The sequence below is a fragment of the Curcuma longa genome, chromosome 3 (genome assembly GCF_044706935.1).
Source record: "Curcuma longa cultivar G26 ecotype Majalengka, Jawa Barat chromosome 3, ITB_CL_G26_1.1, whole genome shotgun sequence".
NCBI classification, from domain to species: domain Eukaryota; kingdom Viridiplantae; phylum Streptophyta; class Magnoliopsida; order Zingiberales; family Zingiberaceae; genus Curcuma; species Curcuma longa.
Window position 1 is genome coordinate 3,813,519 of NC_133863.1, and position 21,691 is coordinate 3,835,209.

Consider the following 21,691-nt stretch of genomic DNA (forward strand, 5'->3'; position numbering starts at 1 on the left):
GGTTAGTGAAGACTCCGATCGACTATTGCTGGCGCCTGCCTCCTGCCTCCTGCCTCCTGCCATAGAGACGGCCATGGCGGAGCCTACCCACCAAGAAGAGCACCTCGACGTCCTGACAAAAACGGGAGAGAAGACCGGAGTTTCCAAGCCAAGGTCTTCGGTCTTCTGAAAGCGGGATCGGAATACCCTCTTATCCTCCTCCCATCTTCAACCCTTCACCTACAAGATCCTCACAAAATGTCTGCTCTGCCATTGCAGGAGCCTGGTCCATCGGGATGGCGACTATCACCGTGCTGTCCATGTGTGGATGTACTCGGAGAGCACGCAAGAGCTCCTCCTGCAGAAACGCGCCGATTGCAAGGCTTCTTGGCCTGGGAAGTGGGACATCTCCAGTGCCGGACACATATCATCTGGCGAGTCGTCGCTTCTTACCGCTAGGTACTTCGAAAGTTGGGATCTTTATTATTGTTTTTCTAAATTTGAGAAATCTATGTGGACAATTTTACCAAAACCTTGTCTTTGTGCTTTTTTTTCTTCTAAATTTCTTAGGATGACTTTCCGGCTTCTTAATCAAACGTTGATTATGATGTTTCTACTGGCGTGGTTTCAACTTTTCATTGCACTTTTATTAGGTTGGATGTTAATAATACATGTAATGTTGTATTATTTGAGGTAACCGTTTGAAGTTTATGATGGTACTAATAGAATTTTCTTGGTTATAAGAACGTTTCATTATAGCATACAAATTGCAGGAAAGAAAGTCAAGATATTCAACTCTGCAGTATTTATTTTATTTTTTTATAACCTTGTACCTTTAACTTGTTCATCTGTTATGAAATATTAGTTAGCATAATCTAATAGAGTTCTCTTATTACTGCATCGATTTGTATAGTTTTTGAAATTAAATACTGATCTATTGAAGCTCTGACTAAACTTATTTCTCTAAGTAGCACAATGTGCAATTATACAATAAATAAATTGACTAAACATATTTCTCCAATGAGTATGAGGTGCAAATTTATGATTAATAAATTATACTTGTGTTTCCTTATCAAAATTACTTTTTGATAATTAATAGAGTAGTTCTAAACTCTTTTTTAGGTATACTTCTCTAAGCTTGTTCACCCCCAATGATATTGAATTTCAGACTTACTAACTAAACTATTACGTCAATACATTTCAGGAGGGAACTCTTCGAAGAGCTAGGCATAGACCTTCCAAAAGATGCATTCGAGTTGTTATTTGTTTCCCGTCATGAGTGGTTGGTACTACTTCCTTTTGCTATTTTTATCATGTAATTCTATGCTGTTTTTGATCCAAAATATTTCTTACTCTTTTCAGTATCCTATTTCTTCTTACTTTTTTCATCTCATGTTTCTACATTGTCAATAATATGCCAAGAATACTAATGAACAAATCTAGATTAATAATAAAAGCTTATGAATCTTGGCTATTTGGAAGCAACATGAAACAAACTTAAATGAGGCAGTTAAAAATTCTGATTGTTTATGTTAAATGTACTGGGCAAATTTGAACAATTTGCCATGTCCAGGAGTGGGGTTAGTTGCTTGTGATTTTTTTTCTATCCATACCCATCCCATACTTGTGATTGGTACTTACTATTCTGTCCATACATGCCTCATCAATGCTCACAAGTAACTGCTCAAACTCGAATACAGTCCCAATTTAACATATCTTGATATTCCCAATATTAAAAATAATAACAAATTGTACCTAAAAAATAACTAACTCAATGTGTCAAAAATAAAATATAACTAGAAGTATGTAACTTAAGCTCTAATAATGATATTCCCTATAAAATCATTATATTTGTCAAACTTAAGTTATACATATATACACATGCAATCCCAAATCCATGCCAAATCTGTTCCATACTTGTTTAAAGGGTACTTAAACCAATAAAATGAGTTGGGTAATCATGGGTTTTTGGAAAGCCACCCTATTGTTACTGCTAGCCATATAGTTGCAAAGAATAAGATTGCAAACTAGTGCAAGAAATAATTATAGCAGTAAGGGGCTAGAAATTGGCATGTTTCTGAATGTATATGAATATAAAGGAAAAAGTAAGGTGATACTTCTCCACATAGAGAATGTAAATGAGTACAAGGGAAAAAACAAGGTTACCATTAGAACTTGAAAATTTGAAAGATCTTGAAACCTTATAATTCTAAGTTCTTGGAGTTGTTTAGGGACTAGAGAGCAGTAAGAGGGATTTATTTTTGTGTACGGTGTTGCCTCAAACAAGCTTCACAAAGCTTTAATAAGCTGGTCCAACATTCACCTCAAGAGGTTCAGAGTGACACTAATTGAGTTCAATTTTTTGTGACAACTTATTTCAGATTACTTAATAAAGTTTCAGCATTTACTACATTTCAGTCTTGAGCATTCTCTTGGTGTTTGTTATTCTGTAATAGGCCCCCCACCTCAATTAAGTTTTAGCATTTCTTTTCCACCAATAATACTAGTAGTTCAAGCTTTCTTAGTCCCTAATTTTTGTTTTTTTGTACATATATATTATTTTACCTGTACATATAGATTCATCTTTAATACGCTTTCTGTTGATGAGTGCCTTCTCTTTTATAAAAAAGAAGACACTTTGTTTGATAACTTGATATTTGATTTCTACTTTTTAATGGAATTGATGGTTGTACTTCTTACCCAAATGTCATGGAAATTTGCTTTACCAAATGTCATATAAATTACAACATTTGGTACATCTTCTGAAATGGTTATGACCTAGATGCCTAGTAGTATCTATTAATTGCCAGATAAAAGAATTTACAGATAGGGAAGATGTTCAGTAGCGATCATGCTGGTTAAAGGAGAAATATGGTTTATGGTTCCATTTAATTTCTGCTACTCAATGACGAGCTTAGATTTATATAGATGAAGTGTTTCATACATTAGCTTATTTTTATGTACCTTTAGTCTATCTTTCAAGTTTTAAAATATTTTGTATAATATCATGCAGTGTTTTAAATAATGGAAGTTATATCAACAATGAAATCAACGATGTATATCTTGTGACAACTTTGAGCCCTATTCCCATGGAGGCCTTCACTCTTCAGGTAAAACAAGTTGTTATATTTGAGTCAGCATGCTTGAGATATAAACACTTTCTCTAGCTTGTATCTGTAGATATGCAGATATCAAGTATTGGCAACCATGTTCAAAATAGATAAATAGATACAATTACTTTCTTAGCTTGGGTCATGCACAACCCTAGCCAGTCAAGTCATTCACCTAGGCCATGCTCAGCCCAACATTGATCCACCCTGGCCAAGGTGAGCCGGCCCATTCCTAGCTCAAGCATAACCCATTGTCATCTCTATTTGTAACATGCTCATTTAGTTGCATTTGCACTTTTTGGTATGAATGTATTTTCATCCAACATTTTCTAGTTGTGCATTTTTTTTGAGGGAACAGAAGGTAAAATGCCTTCTTGTAATACTTATTATCATAGGGGAATATCTATAGAATGGAGGGCGGGGTTGGGTCAATGTACAAAAGGTTGTGTATATGCATAGGGAGGTTGCCTATTTACACCAAACTGCAGCAATTCAATTATCCTTAGGCAAACTTTTTAAAGTGCATATTATTTTTTGATTTGCACAACTTCTAAATAATATATTTCATCCCCTCTCGATACAATTCCCAGGTCCTTCACTTTTTGTCTCAGTCTCAATATTGTATACGATATCTTCACATGATCTTTGTCATTGAGTTTGATGGTAGGAGAGTTTTCGAACTATACTACAAGCATTCAAACTAGGAACAAAGTTTGAGGATAAATTAAATTCCTCTACATAAGTATCATTCTCTGCATATTTAGGCATATATTACCACTAGTCCACTACTACTATTGCTGTCTATTGGCACTAGCAGTAAACCTCTAGTATTGTTGCCGCTACTGCACTACTGCTTACTCCAGTATTGCTAGGATTTAGTTAGCTCTTAGTTTGGTATGTTACAGTATGTAGTAACTGGTATGACTCCCTGAATATTTAGTTGTTTGCTATTCTGATTGACTATTGACTGATATCAAAGTATATCCAATTGTCATCCTTTGGTTTGGAATTTCCTGGCATGGAATCCTGCTAGTTCATCTTGGTATTTTCCTGTAACAAGAATTAGGCCTCTCCAACTAACTTTGGCGTGTGTTGCTATAATTTCATTTTCTTTAGCTTTTCTTGGATGAGTTAAGACTTAAGGGTTCTGCTTGTGTGATCCATCAAGTCATGGCATCAATCCGCTGCTTGTCCTTTATCCAACTTACCTGCATTGCATTCCTTACAGATGGTCTAGATAGGGTTGATGCAAGCTATCTCTGATTCCCCATATGTGGTTGCTGGTTTACATCTTAATGTATCAGCTTTAGCTAAATGTACACGATGGGTCATCAAATATTTGCTTACCAATGATTCATTTGATATCATTTTTCATGCAACTGAAATTCCCGTTCAAAGAATTTAAACTAACTCGGAAACAGGACTTTTCGTAAGTTATTACCGCTTATATGTCCAGATATTGAGATTGGAGACACTGCCAACTTTGGCTATTAATAGTATACTTGTCATGACGGAAGTTCATGACCGTTAGCCTAATAAAATCAGCTGCTTTATACTTTTCATTTGTCCAGTGTTTCAGTATCTGGACTGGATGGCTGTGGTTTAGCAGGTTATCCTAGGAAGCCAAATTGGTGTGCCTTTATCATTTGGCTCAGTTCTCCTGGACAAACTGGGAACCAGCAGGGTCAAATGTTTCACACATCAATCTTGTCTTAAAACACTTCTTTGTATATACTCTGAGGAAAATTTACATTCTAAAGCTTTGAAGAAGATGCCAGCTTTTTATTAAAACAAAGCTACACGATTTCACCCAGTTTAACTTTTACTTTATTTCAGGAAACAGAGGTTTCTTCTGTCAAATACATGTTTTGGAATGATTATAAACATATTCTTGAAGAAGGAGATGATCAATATGTCCCATATGATACAACAAGCCAGTATAGCCAGCTATTTGTCATTCTTGAGCAAAGGTATGTTTTTCATGTACATAGTTGATAGTTCCAATGAGCACTCCATTTAATTTAACATTCACTTTTGTTGGTAAATTTCCACAAACCTACTTATCATACTGCAGAAGCCTTTCCTGTCTTATTATACATGGGAAGCTTTTTGCTCAATACCTGATTGGTTTAAATGTATGATTTTTCTAATTTATTAGATGATAAAAGCAAAGAAATTGCCTTATCGCTGACCATGTTTCATTTAGTTTCATTTTCCCTTGAAGGATATTAACCAACTTTTTATTTAGTTTCATTGTACAGCCAGCAATAAACTATCTTTTTGCTAACCATATAAAGTTGGATCTGAGAATCCAAATGAGATTTCTCTGAGCCATTTAAATTTGTTTGTAACTGTGTTTGGTCTCCTTTTACCCACTCTAGTTGATCTTAAAACAATCAACTCTAGTTGATCATCTTAACTTTGGGATCCATTGTTCTCTTTTGACATGTCCATATCATCTTGATATTGTTTCTCATTTTATGTTATACAGGGCTACAATGACTAAATACTTGTGAAATATATTATTTTATTTACTCTCCCAGTAAAGAAACACATTTAAATGTTTTCTAGTACAATTTTGCTTTGTGGTTGAAAAGTTTTTGTTTGATTTATTTAATATTCTTGTGTTTGGTCATTTTGGATGCCAGTGGACTTTGAACTTCCTATTGCTGTTGTAGCTTGAGCTTGTTTTGTGTTTGCTACAGGTACAAAGAGAATGAAGAGGCTATTAGTCTAAGATTGCAAAATAAGCTGAATCGCTATGCTCCTATCCATATGAACCCAGAGGTAGTACTATTTTTTTCCCAGAATTTATAGATTAATCTATGTTGACTATTTTCTATTATCAAGGTTATTTATTTCTATCAGTGTTCTAAATGGCAGTTGAGGCAGCCACCTAAGCGGAAGGTGGACCTCAACCGTACCGCATTTGTGAAAGGCAGTGGTTTATGCGGCGGTCAAAGTCAATGTAGGTTAACCTTTGCAGTGTTGCCTTTTGCCTCGAACGATGCCGCTTGTCGCCACTGCCACCGTCACGAAAAAAAACCTAACAGTTTCAGTGTTTGGGCTTCGAACGCATTGCCGGACCCGGGCGACGCGTCCGGGTCTGTCGCCGGCGACGCTTTTGAGCCCATCGTCGGCAACACTTTCGAACCCGCCATCGAGCTTGGGCGACATGTCCGAGCTCATGCGACGGGTCTAGACTCGTTGTCGGGCTGAGGCGATGGGTCTGGACTAGTTATCGGGCTCAAGTGATGGGTCCGGACTCGTTGCCGGCCTCAAGTGACGCATCTGGATGCGTTGCCCGAGTCCAGCGATGTGTCTGAAGCCAAAATGCCGAAGTCGAAATGTCATTTTTTTTATTTTGAACTTAGGATTTAATCGAAACTTTAGATTAATACTTTTAATTAACTCCTATCTATTGAGATAATTTAAATAGGTTTAATTAAAACTTAATAAAATTATCTTATTAATTTAATATATATATTTATTTGAAAAATTGTTTTTATTTTTTTAAAAAATATTTAGGTTAATTTTTTTATTTTTAGTTAATATATTTAAGCCTAATAAAATTATTATAGAAAAAAAATTCAACCGCCTAAGCACCGCCTAGGGGGCTGAGGCGGTAGGCAATCACTAACCACCCCGCCACTGCCTATCGCCATTTACAACACTAGTTTCTATCCTTACTCATCTAAGATTTTCACCTACTGCATTGTACATTCTAATCTATGATAGGGCATTCAGCCTACAAATTAAGGGATGATAAATGCTTGTTTTCATAGGAAGGCACAAAGAACTGGTGAAAATAATCACTGATCCGATTGAAAGTTATTTATAATTGAACCTGGTGTCAACATATTAAATGTAAGATATTCATATGACAACAGCAGTGTCTTTTCAGTCCCTTCACTAACTCTTTCCAGATGACTGTTGTAAATCTTCCTTTGTATGGTCGGCATTATTTATCCTAGCTAGTTTATTATCATTTCTTGATGGGTTCCAAACTAACTTATATGGACTTGTATACTCTTGCACTTAAATTATTATATATCAATTTGGGTGGATATAGGTTATGAATGAAGTGTTACTGAAAATATGGCTGGTGAACCTTCGCCTGAAAAAATAATTCTGCATGGTGGATGATTATCTGGTTTGTTGCAATAAGGTAGGTGCAGTTGATGCCTCCCAGAGTTATTAATTGGTGTTAGAACATGAAGACGGGACTCTGCAATAAGAGTGTGCTGGCAGTATCAGCATATTGATCTATGATGGGGTGTCGTATCCTAGAAGGCTTCCTATAGATATCAGACTAGTACATTTAAGAGAGAATAACATCTGTTTGGCTAGATATGATTCCCATATTAGATAGTTGATATATACTGAATAATGATTCTTGATTGAAACTTAAAGCTTTCATATACTGGTCCATCCAGATAGTTGGATTTTGTGTCAGTATTAGTTGGTACCATTCGACAAGAAATAGAAACAGAGAAGAATTAGAAGACCAGAAGAGGGTAGAAGATCAGGAGAGGAGGAAAAGAAGAGAAGAATGAAAAGAAAAATGGAAAGAGGGGCAGAAGAGTAGTAGAAGAGTAGCAGAAGAGGATACTATAAGATTATTACTGCCATTGTAATATCAAAATGAATATTGTTTATTTGACAAAAATATTGATTCTTATAATATCCTGCTGAGCTTAATTCTATAGACATCTAGTATAGGAATTAAGTTTTCCATATATCCATACATAAATATGTTTAGTTAATCATTAGGAGTTGGACTTTTCTTGATATAATCCACTATTCCTAATTCATCCAATAGTTACTTTTACTGTGGAAATATGATTATGTTTTTATTTGTTTGAATATTTATCTAAATCTGCGAGATTGAATAATGAAGATTCCTTGGTTGCTTTCCTTTTCCTTTATGCAGTTAACTGGGCTCTCAGAAGCAGACAAGGAAGCTTTATTCCTCATACTTAGAGCTGCAATGGTCATGGATGACATTTTCTACTTGCAGGTTCTGTTCAGTTATATTTCCAAGATGTTTAATATGCCATAGTATGCTTTTTGTGTATACCAATAATATTATGTAAAGTGTTATTATGCATTAGAGTGATTGCAGGTTTGGCATACCAATCCAATGCTAAGAGATTGGTTGAAAGAGCGATCTAATGCTTCTGAAATAGATAGGCTGAAGTGGATGTATTACTCCATAAATAAGAGTCCATGGTAATTCTCTATTAGCATAATGTTTGCACTGTATATTGAATTATCATACCAAAAGGAATCGTTATAGTGGATTTTTTTCTGACTAATTCTTAGTTAAGTTCTTGTGGTTTTATCCTTCGACTTTGACTTTTCATTTCTAAACTTGTTGATTTTGCACATAACTATGAGCATGTTTGAATCATATAAATTTTATATTCTCTTGAATTTAGATATGATGTTGTGGTTCATGCTGTGGATTTCTCAGCTCATTCAAGGAATTTAAAAGACAAAAAGTAACAAAGAGAACTGACATATGAATGAACAATACTAAATTGAAGCATAAGCCATTTTGGTGTGTATTTGTGTAATTCAACAATTTTTACTGTGGATATCTAACATGAATCATGGCATTTATACCATTAAAAAAAAAGTTTCGGTTACATGCTGAATCATTGTTTACTGTTTTCTTGTAGAGTTGCCCCAACTTTTGTTACATACAGAATTGATGGTTATTTGGCAAATAACAGGTCGTGCCTGGATGAGAATGAAGCATTTTTAACAACAGCTGATTCACTTGTAAAACTTCTTGAAGGATCTACTAAACCTGTCACTGGCTGGAAAGGAATTGAATATAAAGTTTCTTTTCCTTTGGTGAAGCCCCCTGGAGCAAATTTCTATCCACTAGACATGGATAAAAAGGTATAGTTTGCATGTGGGTTGGTATCATTTGCGATTATCATTTGAGTTTTTTGAATCTGGAATTTCCGGAAATTCCAGATGATTAACTTTTTTTATTTTGTGCAATTCATGGCAGTTTACAATGATTATCTGACATTTGATGTTTTACAATATAAAGATATTGCCTTTGTGACTCGATCAATACCATCATATACATCTCTGAAGTAAAAAAGAAAGGGTTAATTATTATATATAGTAAACACTTCTAAGTTTGTTTCATATCTGGCCTGAACTTCAAAAAACTTGCCCTGCATTTTTTTCATTTTAGAATGTCCCTTTCTAAGAATACATATCTTACCCTTCTAAATTGCCACCCAAATCATTCACTTGGTATTGGATAGGTGATATTTTGACAGAAAAATTGAAATGTTGGGGCATTTTGAAAAAACTGATAAACCTCGGAGGATATCGAAGAATACCCATAGAAAAAAATCCAAAATATTGATTTTCTCTACTATTTGATCTAGTTGACACCATGTATCAACCAAAAAAGGCATAACACAGTTTGCCATTCAAAATGGAATTAGTGCACTATTATTAAATATTCTTAGTCCCACCACTGCTCCTTGGTAGGATCTAGGGTCTGGCACTTGCGAAAAATATGAAGATGTAACTTGAGGCCTTTTCTCTTTTTTAGCAAATGTGAGATGTACACTCGAAAAATTGAATGATGATATGTAACTACTAATTGAGATGGCGCCCCTTGTAAATAATGTAGAGTTGTATGTATTAAATATTTTCATGCGTGGACATGTATCTGATCTTCTCTGGTCCTGATCAATTTTGGGTTTGATTAGTCTTTTAATTAGTTTGATTAGTAAGTTTGTATAGTTTGAGCTACCCAGAACTTGACCAGGAGATGGCTAAGTTTGCTAGAAAGAAATTCAAGCAAGAAAGAGACTGATCCTCTCATCAAATCATTGTAAAAGGTTAAAGAGGTCACTCTCTTGCAACAAGAGTGCATACTCAGCTTCCTTGTTATGATTATTCTTTTTTATAGAAAGTGTTACCATTGCAATCAAATCTATATTTAACAGTACTTGCCTTCTATTATAGGAATTTGAGCTGTGGAAAGGTAGCCTCACTAAAAATGAACAAGAGGCTGCTACAGGATTTTTCAGTGTTATTAGAAGACAGGATGACATTCCATCCTCAGTTATGGTCGACCATGGCACCAAGCAAAGTGTTAATCCAGATTGTTTGACTATAGTTCCATACTCCCAAGAGTACAGAACTTTTCTTGAGAAAGCAGCCCAGCTTCTTTTTCGCGCGGCAGAACTGTCTGACTCTTCTAGGTAAACTATTTCTTCACCTCTCTCTCTCTAATTCATAGCTCCAATCTGTTCGAACTAAAGCAGCATGTTTATTTGCATCATTGCATAGCCTGAAGAAGTTGCTGAAAGCTAAAGGAAATGCTTTTCTCTCTAACAATTACTATGAATCTGACATAGCCTGGATGGAGTTGGTTAGTACTTTTTTACTTTGTTGTGGATATAAAAGTTTCTCAACAGAAGATTTTATCTAGTATTTTATATACATTTTGGTTGTAAGACTATTCACCATAATACATTAATATTTACATACTAATTTTCTAAATTGTGTTTATAAAAACTCTAGTGTTTTATCAAATGTGAGGGTTTATGTGCCTTGTAATCCATCATGCCTTGTTGAAACCTTAGAAGTTCTGCATTCTAAACCACTATCAAATTAGCTTGGAGACAAGCCTTAAGGAGAACTATGGCCAACCCTAGAAGACGAGGAGGAGGATTCTTATTTGGAGGAGCTGGAGGAAGGAGACCGTTTTGCTACTTCTCAATGTTGTTTGAGGAAGGGGATTCCTGCTCGTGCATGTGTCTCATGTTCATTGGATCTACAAGTGCTTGCAGAAGTCAGGAGGATTTATTCCATCTTCCATTGTCATGTGATGACTTGCGATGACTTGACGATGTTGTAACAACTGAAGACTCTACCTTGTGTGCCGACAAATTTTGAGATGCGACATTTAATGAAGAAAAAAATTTTGTGATAAAGGCTCATGCACAAAATAGAAGTTGTGGAAGAATCCAAAGGGAGTCTCATGTCTCAATCTCATTCTATCTGTCAATTGACATACAGAATGATGTTTCCATCATGCTGCTCAGCATGGAATGATTATTTAAACCGCGGTTATACATGTATTCTTAGGTTATTGTCATATCTAAGTCTTTAATTCATCCAAATTACATTTTCGTTGAGTAATTGTTTGGAAATGGAATTAAATTAGTTTTAATTTGAATTTTATAGAGTTTAAGTTTGGCTTGCTTTATACTGTGATTGGGCATCAAGATCCATACTATAACAAAATTTTAAACCTTGATTGTTGTCCCGACACTCTTATGATCATATATTCTTACGTCGATGAATTTTATTGTAGGATTCCAAGCTGGACGTAACCATTGGTCCATATGAGACTTATGAAGATACAATCTTTGGATACAAGGTAAACTTTGCCCATTCTTTTGTGGAAAGCAAACGCAGCCTACTAGTATGACGTTCACTAAAGTGGGCATTATACATAGAAAGGCACTCTTGCTCCAGAGCTCCATAGTGTTATTGTCTACTGCAGTATGTTGTTGCTACATGCTTCTTAGGCATGCAATTTATACCATAAAATTCTATTTTGCAAAGGAGCACCTACATTAAAATTGTGCCATGAATTACTTCTTATTGACATTTCGCTATTAATTGTCACAATGACATGTAATTATTATATATTGGGCCTTAAATTCTGGTTATCATCATTACCACTATGGAGCTGTTTGTCCCAACTATTGGGGTCTCAAATTCTGGTTTATTGTTTTTTCCCCTAAATTTTCAAATTTTGCAATCTCCATCTAACCTACCAAATTACCCTCTTTCGGTTCTACTTCCGCTCTCTTCCCAACTTGGTTGTGCCCATTCGACTTTATTTAGCTTTGCGTGTAACTTGGCATGTATGGTATGTCATGCAACTCAAGGTTTTCTGACTCTTACATATTCATATTCAGTGTGATCATCACTATGTCAATCTCAATTATTGGTGGTCGGCTATATTGATTTTATGCCTCCATTGAATTCTATCAGGCTATATCTTTAGTAATATTCAAATCATAGTTATGTTTCCATTGAATGAGAAGTCAGTACTTACAATACAGTGATATCTTCTATTCATTGATTCAACATAAACATTTAATTTTATTGTTGCATTGTGCTTGATATGTCAACTACATTCAATCTACTTGTTTTGTTTAATCAGTAAAGAATGGTGATCTTACAATGCCACAATATCAGGTCTTGGTAAAAAACTTAAAGGTTTTGATTTTCTAGAATACTCATCAATGGAGATAGTTTGCTTTCTTTCTGTTGTTTGAATTTAATATAAAGATCATTTTGTATAGTGGCTCATGTAATTTATCAGGCAACATTTGAGGCATTTGTGGGGATACGAGATGACAAGGCAACAGCTCAAGTCAAACTTTTCGGAGACCATCTTCAGGTGCTTCTAGCTATTTGAAGGATCTACTTATGTTTGATACTTTTGATAACATCAATACAAATGGCTAGGTTTTGGAACAAAATCTTCCAATGGATAATATCTATAAATCAAAAGATGTAGTAGCTGCTCCAATTCGTGTAATTCATCTTATCTACAATTCAGGGGTAAGTGCCATGTATATTTGGTAATTATCTTAATGCAGAACACTAGCCTATGATGTTTGCTGCTTAATTATTTCGGAAACTTTTATCACTTCACATCTATTCAATTACTTCAGAGATTAGAAGACATCTAGGAGGATTTCGAATTGGCAGCTTCTTAAATTAGTTAGTTCTGCTTGAAAGCCCTACAAGTTGGTTTGTCTTGGATAGTTGGATTATCTGGCATACTGATAAAGTCAGGCATTCCTTTTTATCAGCCTCAAACTAAACTTCTAGGCTACAATAAACTTAACTTCTAGGCTACAATGTAGGGTTGCTTGGAGCATAGTCTGTGTATTTTGAGTCCTATAACCTTTTTTTTAAGGCCGAATGGTGGGTTAAACTTACGAATTTTTGAATGCCTACCTGAGTTATTATTTCTGCCACTTGTTTATGAAATTGTGATGGGAAAAGAACATAAAATACCACACTTGGCCATGGACTTTATGACAATGCAGAAAATGTGGTTATATTTGCTTGCCACCTTTCTAAGACAATGCAGAAAATGTGAATCTGTTATTTTCTTGCAACACAAGGTGAGCAAGATATTGGTTGAATATGTGTTTGCTTTCAGATTCTCTACCATGAGTTTCCATGAGAGAAATGTTTACCACAAGGCATAGATGGGAAAATCCAGTCTACCCAGAGACACTGGAATCTAGAACCACTGAACTTTAAACTTCACTGGTCTTGACAGAGCTTTGGACTTCCACTTAGAGGCATTGAACTGCTTCTAGTCCACTCTTTACCAAGTCCATTGCATAAAAAATGCAACCATCAAAAACTTTCATCACTCACAAACAAGTAGTGATAGTAAGTGGTGTATATTCTTCCATTATCCCATGGGCATTGCCGATCACAGTTATTCGGTCCCTATCTATGGCTAGCTAACTATAGAAGTTAAAACTATAGAAGTCTATGCTCTAATTGGTGCCACCATACTTGTAAATTTATCACTTTACCCTTTCACAATGTCCTTGATGGATCAATGAGAGAGGAAGACTCCATTCCATATACTTCCTCTATGATGTGAGTTTTAATTTGAGGAAGTGCATATTTGACTATGTTGCAACTAATATTGGGGAAATGACTCTTGTCTTGTGGTTGAGGTAGTCTATGTTGTTTCAATGTGTTGGCAATAAATTTAGGTTAGGTGTGTTTTGTGATTTAATATGTGCATTAAGTGTGCAAGCACTTAAATATTGCGCATGTCGATTGTGGAGATCCTGTGCTTGAGGTATGAAGGCATAACTTGAGTGGAGCATGGAGCTTGATATACTTAATGGGATGAAGTTGTGGACATGATGATCATGGTGATCATGTGATTGAGAGCTTAGCTTGGATTGAGTTGGTGGATTGGAGCTAGGGGAGGAGCTTAGAGGCCTTGAGAGTTGGAGGCTTGAACCAAGATGTTATTTGGATCAAGTTGCTACACTAGAGTTGGGGAGGAGCCCAGTGTACTCAAGGAGATAAGATGTATGAGAATTGAGAGATTATGTTGAATAATTGTAATAAATTTTATCGTCGGGCATATATCTTGAATAATGTTGTGATCAAGGTTTAAAATTTCGAACCGTGTTAGAGTTTTGGTCCCAGATCGGAACGATATGGTTTTGGTATCATATTGTACCATGTCGATATAGTTTTGGTATTTTTTTAATTTTTAAATATAAGTGTATATTAATTAAAAATTAATTTTATTAATATTTGATCATTATATATGCTAACAATTGATATTAAATTTTAGGTATTGAGTTCATATTTCAATATTTTTTCATAAGATAATGTCTATTAAATTTTTGCAACAACTATAGAAAGATATAAATGTTAAAATTATTTTAAAAAAAGTAATTCTCAAAATTCAAAATCAAATCTAAACTTATAAAATTATTTGAAGGCTCAAAGATAATTATAAAATTATTTGAAGGTCTTAAATTATTTTTTAAAATATATTTATAAATTTTTATTTTTTAAAAATTTACTATAAATGTTTAAGAATTATATTTTGAATTTTTTAGATTATTTTAAATTCATATTCAATTTTCAACATATATTAAAATTTTTAAATAATTTCATAAAATATTTTTATTAATTGTTAAAATTATTTTAAAAGTTTAAAATAATTTTTAATATTTTATAACTATTATTAATAATATAAGTTTTATAATTAACAATTTATTTATAATAAACACCTATTTAAAAAATAAAAAATTAAGTTTTTTTTTTAAATCTGCAACCGTACCCTCCATGACTCGCGAGGTCGGTATGGTGATGTTGCCGATTGGCGGGCGGAATGGTAAATCCTCCTGGATCCAAAGCTTGAGATACAGTATTTTGGCCAAAAATGATTCATAAGTGGTTGTTAATGAAGATATAAAGTTACCTATTTAGTATGGATGGCCTGTAAATAAGTCTATATTGGACAAAACCAGTGTTTGTTTCAATATTACTAGCCGAGATTATTCCAATGGATACCCAACAACAAATAGTCTTTGTTTTTTTCTTTGCTTATGCTTACCTATAAAATACCTTAATCTCTTCCATTCTTTGATATCCACATGTATCCATATTGTGCACCTATGTCGATTCCATTTGCATTCACGGTTGTGTTAGTCTAAGTTGATCTTAACTAGGATACAATGAAGGAGATATGTAGAAACAAGTTCAATTTCTATATACCAATGTCCCCCTTTGAGCCCCTCCCAATCAGCATGTATGCTTGCAAAAACAAGAAACTGATTTTATAGCCAAATGAAGTAAAATTTCAAGACTATGAAAATGGTGCCATTGAGGGCCAATACCAAAATCATTTTAGAGCTTGATTTTCATGTTGCATCTAATACACTCTTTTATCATTGACAGTCTATTCATGATAATTATTGGATCACTCTTTTTTAAAATCCATGAGAAGCTATCTAGACACTAGTCAGACCAATCAAATCCATCTCAAGCAGTTGCTCGCCTGATGATACAGTTGTTAGCTACTCTCTTTTTTCTTCAGTGGATAAGAAATGAGACAGTGACTTTGTTTGTATTGTATTTGATACTGCATAGCATTTCTTCTTTGACGTTCAGGCAATATTAAATGATAAAATTGTTTAAATCATGTAATGTTTCAGGATGTGAAAGGCCCCCAAACTGTTGCTTTTAATTTACCAAATGATGAGCGCATAGTAAATGAACGTGGAACCTCTATGGTCTTGCTGAAGAATGTATCAGAGGCTAAGTATGATGCTAATCTTCAGTTTCTGTATCATTCTCTTTTTCGTGCTAGCTTCAGAATTTTGTGCTCCAACACTTTTAACTTCTAATATGATAATAATTCTGCTAGGTTTAAGCACATTCTACAACCCATAGCTGATGTCTGTATCAAAGCTGACCAGAAGGAATTCATTGATTTTGAATCCTTCTACACCCATACAATTTGCCATGAGTGTTGTCATGGAATTGGGCCACATACAATTACCCTGCCAAATGGTGATAAGTCAACAGTTAGATTGGTATGCTTTACTTTCTAGTTTTCTCATCCATGCCATTACATGTTTGAAGTCTGTCCTGCAGTTTAATAAGAGGAAAACCTGTCTCTCTAATATGCTTATTCACAGCCAAAATATTTTTCCTCTCTAAATGTGTTATTGCTCAATCCATTTTATGGTGATATGTATTTTTAAGGTCATGAGTTCCAAAAATTTCATAGAATGCTAATAATACAATGCCTTTTATGGTTTATATAGTCCTGGTACTCTCAGCTTTCGCTAACCTACTGCAAAAGAATTCTGTGTTTTGTCTCACTTTTCATTTTGGCTCTCCTCTAGGTTGAGAACAAGTAATCATTGAGCTGTTTGTTTATGTATGTTTGTTATCATTTATGCATCATGCAGAAATGGGATGGCATGACAAATAGATGAAGACCAAAGAAAATTTCATTGAACGTAATTAAATTTAAAGGATATGGATAGTATTTAATATCACTTTCATAGGGTCCTTGATGGAATAAGATCCATCTTGTTCATCATGCTAAAGGATATGAAATTGAAATCAATTTAACCAAGTACAAAGCAGAAGCTGTATGGATAAACAAAAACCATAATTGTTTCCTCCATCTGATCTTGTTGTTTCTTTCACTACTGAATCAATTTTGATTTTGGCCTTTTGGGCTATCTTCCCTAATATGTGAAAGGCTTTTCATTATTTAGGTTCCACATATTTTGACCTGGAAAAAAATTTCATCCTTTGTCAAGATCTGATACACTTTCATGTCATGATGAAGGAACTTCAAGAACTACACTCAGCATTGGAGGAGGCAAAAGCAGATATTGTCGGACTTTGGGCGCTAAAGTTCCTCATCAATCAGGTCAGTGGGTATCTTGCTGTTGTGCTAACGTACATTATCAATTGGGTCAGACATTGTGTGGACGCATGCATGTATGTGTGCTCTAGTGTTAAAGTACATTATCAATCAAGTGCAAGAACATTTTGCTGTCACAGTCTTTGCTGTTCGATTTTTATTTTATCAAATGCTGTGCTAATGTTCATTATAAATCAGGTGATATCTAGCTGTCGTATTTTCACTTTTCTATTTGCACTTAGCATTACTATTCTGCTGTTGCAAGTGGTTTCATAATAAGTCATATTCACTTTTCTCACATATAGTTTGATAAGTTCAATGGAGTATGATAACTTTGCCTCCTATTTTCGTTCTTCTTTTAAACTCACTAGACCTTTGATCCTGTTAATCTAATACCTTTAACACTTCTCTTCTTTTGATCTACAATAGCTTCGCTCAATCAATAGTGAGAGAAAGATGGATGAGATGCCTACTGTCACAAGTAGACAAGGTTAAATGGTGATCCTTGATCTCATAATGAATTTCAAGTTTTGATTAGGTTAACAATTCAAAAGAGCAATGAAGACTCTCTCTCCTTCATATTCAAGTTCTCTAAGAATTAATCTGACATCTAATGTGGGACTAAGTCCAGTATACTAATAACCTTATTAGTCTAATACCTCTAATGAGATAGGAATTCATATTCTAGCACTTGAATCACTCAAAGTCAGTCTTGAGATGGCTTAGACATCCCTTATGCAACATATCATTTATTGTGATCGGTATTTATCAATTCATTAGATGTAAGCTATTTGCCAATGTAAACTAGCATTTTAAATATGTTCACACCCTTGACTCCTAAAGGAAACTTTATCTTTGCAGTTTTCAATATTTAGCCACTTTGATATGTAGTTAACAATTTTCCTGTTTTACATGCATTAATACTCACCAAGGACTATGAAAAAATATCTGATTCCTGGCTTCCTTTTGTCATTTCTTGTCAGGAACTACTTCCAAAAAGTTTGTCGAAGTCAATCTATGTTTCTTTCTTAGCGGGTTGCTTTAGATCAATACGGTTTGGTTTAAAAGAAGCACATGGGTATGATTATTAAAATATTTATTTTACTGGTTCAAATTACATCTTGCCATCAGTGTTAACGTGAGAACATTGATTAACATTGGAGTTCAGGAAAGGTCAAGCATTGCAATTTAATTGGCTTTATGAAAAAGGAGCCTTTCTCATGCATTTGGATGGTACATTTTCTGTGGATTTTGGGAAGGTACCTTCTCTCCCTACATATATGCCTTAAGTCAAGGAACTAGTTAAAAGTACCACAGTATTTTTATTAATTTAGAAATTTATTACACACAAGTGCACATGCACACACAAACGTGAACATCAAAATATTCTAATGTAGGAATTGTGAATGGATGACAAAAATGCTTTCCCAAAGTGCTTTGGAGAGGTAAAGCACTTTGGGAGTGTAATTAGGTGTTTGGTTAACTCATAAGTAAAGTCTCTGTTTTTAGAAAGTCACTTTTCAATGCAGGTAGGGTAACGAATTCTAAAAGTCTCTTTTTCTGAAGAAATTTTTAAATAATTTCACAATTTGGTTAAGAATAAGGTCAGTGATTCACATATATACCATTACAAAATTAATTACACATACCATTATGTTCCTACAAATCTCTCATAAATACAATCAGTTTAAAGGCTTCATATGGCCAATTTTTGCATATGGAAACTTTACTTGTTGACTACTGTGCCTGTTGAAGACGGAGAAAAGATTAAATAGAGGACAATGGTCTGTAGTTAGTTGGCAGCTCTGCAAGGTGATACAAGAAAAGTTGTGTGGGAGGTCAAAGATGACGCCAAGAAGATGCATCTAATGCAGTAGGAATTAGATCTGGGAGCTTCTGCAGCTGTTGGACCTACTCTGCATGGCATAGGTCTACAGTTGCTCTCATGATAGAAGCAAGGAAGATAAAGGAGATGCAATGCTTGGTGGAAAGGGGAAGGAAGAGCACCTATGCAGAGGTGGCTGCACAATAGAAGTGGCCTTCCTCAAAATGGAAACCTAAATAACGAACTCTAGGATTTGCCAGCTCTTATACCAATTTAAAAGTAAAAGAGTATTCTAATGTCAGAAAAGATATTATATTTACAAGGGACCACGACATGAGAGTTACTTGAGGAATATCCTATAAGGACTAGATTATATAATACATTCTCTTAAAATTTCAAATTTTAACCATATATTTCTTTCTTTTAAGGTTGAAGAAGCTGTTGAAAGCCTCAGCAAGGAAATTCTGACTATTCAAGCAAGAGGTGACAAAGTTGCTGCGATGTCATTTCTTGAAAATTATGCAAAAATGAGTCAGCCGCTTACTACTGCTCTAGAAAAGCTTGAAAAAATTCAGGTATGTTCCTTCTTTAGTCTTTTGCTTTCCTGCATCATTTTGGCTCAAAATTGAGTATTCAATTTCACAGCATAACTGATGAGTCTCCATTGCATCTCATAATCCATTAGTTTGTAAAGGCATTGTCTATTGGGGAGCTTTGATTTTTCATAATTGTACTGATTCAGACATTTTGGGGCTCCAATTTAATAGGATATTAGCAAGGCATTTTGGTGTAGTCTAGAATACCTGAATCTTTTGTTTGTTGGTCTATATTTTAAATTAATGAAAAATTTAATATGCTCTTGGGACTGGACTGTCTGACTTGGGAACCTAGGACCAGTATCTCAATCCTTCCTCCCTAGCATCTTCCTTAACAACCAAAACATGTCCTTTTTCTCCCTAAAATTTTTGAGGCATATATGCTTCCACCACATTTTATAGAATAATCCTCGAATATCTTGTTAATTAGCTAATTAGTCGCCTTGGATATATATATATATATATATATAGTTGCTGTTTTGATAAGTTGCTTTTGTTATCATTTAGGTTATACACTACATTTTCGTTTAGAGAAATAAAAAATTCATCTTCTTCAATTTCCTCAATAATAAATCAACAGTTTGGATTTGAATGAAAAAAATCTTTAAATAGTCAAGGTTCTTCAACTTGCAAATCTTCTCCCCCTCACTGTCTTAGAATGCTTTGTCTAGCAGATTATTTTAGGAAGCTCTTTCTAACAGCTATGACTATATGAATCTTGTTCCACCATTTGGAAGATCATATAGTTAATAAATACCCAACACTTAAATTTATTATGCCCTTCTAGGCTTCTAGCAGCTACCTAGTCCAGATAACCAGATGACATAGAACTGCTGTAATTTTTTTGGGCAAAGAGGATATTGATTATGTAGCCTTTTTATGTTAACATGAACTAGGGAGAATTTGAAAAAGGATAATCATGTAGCCTTATATGTCAACATGCTTCTGCCATCGGTTAGTGTAAAAAACACAGTATACAGCTTTGCAAACTCTAAGCTCTAGCTGGAAAATGCTTCTGCTAATATTGCTTGCTTTTCCTTGACTTGCTCTTGAAAATTTTGATACCTTTTTTTTTTTAAATTCTATTGCTCTTGAAAGTCTCTGAACATTTTGTATATCTGAAGCAGATAGATACTGTCGCTTAGGTAATCTGTTGTATTTTCCAGGTGCCTGTTGATATTGCTCCCATATTTAGTGTAGCAGAAAGATTGTTGAGTGGTAGGAATTGAGTGCTGACAAATTTTATGGAGACTAAAGACGTCAGTCAATGAATTGATAACACTAATTTAAAGATTCAAGCCAGCACGAGTAAAGGACTCAGATAAGGTTGTTGCTGAACCGTCAACAAAGCATTTTTCTTACAATTGAAATGTCTGGTGCAAATATTTACCTATCTAATCATTCGCATGATTGAAGTGTTCATTCAGTATTGGGTTTACAAATCCAGGAAAAATAGTATTTTTTTAGAATGATGTTTCTGTAATTTCATCTTAATGAGTATTAGAATCTCATAAATTTTCTTTCCAGTACCAAGCACCATCAAAACTTTTGGAGCTTTTCACCAAATATCTCAAGTAATTACAGTTTCTGGTGGTGGCGTGGTTCATTTACTGTAAGCAAGTGTTTATACTCTAGTCCCACATAAATCATGAATAAAGAGAAATCTAAAATAATTTGACTTTAATGTTTACTAATTGTCATATGATCAACCTAGCGATTATATTCCATACCTATCCATTAGAAAATCACCTCATCCTTTTCCTAGTTATTATTTGTTTATCTTTATAAGATTATGCCATGTGGCAAGGAAACACCTAAATAAATCCTTATTTATCACCCCTACCAACTTTTCCTCTATTAATTGATTATCAAGACTGTTAGAATGTCATTTTGTAAATCACACATCGGGCGAATGGTGCAATAGTCTATAGGCATCATTCGCTCTTCGTGGATCCGCCACCTTAGCGGTTCCACACGGTCGGTCCCACGATCATATGTGAGGAGGTAATCATTCGCTCGTTACTAGGTGTCAGACGTTTTAAGGATGGATTACGATGTACTTTTCTCAAAATCTAATGTGTTCATAATGAGGCAGAAAGCTCTTTTCATCTTCCAATCTTGTTGGAATTCAATCCTTCCTCCTTTCTACTCTGCAAACCTTCTCTTGTTA

General features: G+C 34.5%; 1 protein-coding gene across 1 annotated transcript; it reads left to right on the top strand.

Annotated features, from left to right (window-relative positions):
- The first annotated feature begins 40 nt into the window (after window positions 1-40).
- LOC141825114 (nudix hydrolase 3) lies at window positions 41-21,047 on the top strand. Its single transcript, XM_074712505.1, has 21 exons — window positions 41-153; window positions 259-438; window positions 1,184-1,261; window positions 2,993-3,089; window positions 4,926-5,059; window positions 5,795-5,876; window positions 8,023-8,109; window positions 8,215-8,321; window positions 8,828-8,999; window positions 10,095-10,333; window positions 10,422-10,503; window positions 11,452-11,517; window positions 12,475-12,552; window positions 12,621-12,716; window positions 15,872-15,978; window positions 16,084-16,252; window positions 17,023-17,106; window positions 18,084-18,178; window positions 18,269-18,359; window positions 19,354-19,500; window positions 20,688-21,047. Exons 1-21 carry the CDS (start codon window positions 74-76, stop codon window positions 20,748-20,750), a joined length of 2,334 nt encoding a protein of 777 aa, XP_074568606.1. The 5' UTR covers window positions 41-73; the 3' UTR covers window positions 20,751-21,047.
- The last annotated feature ends 644 nt before the right edge of the window (window positions 21,048-21,691 follow it).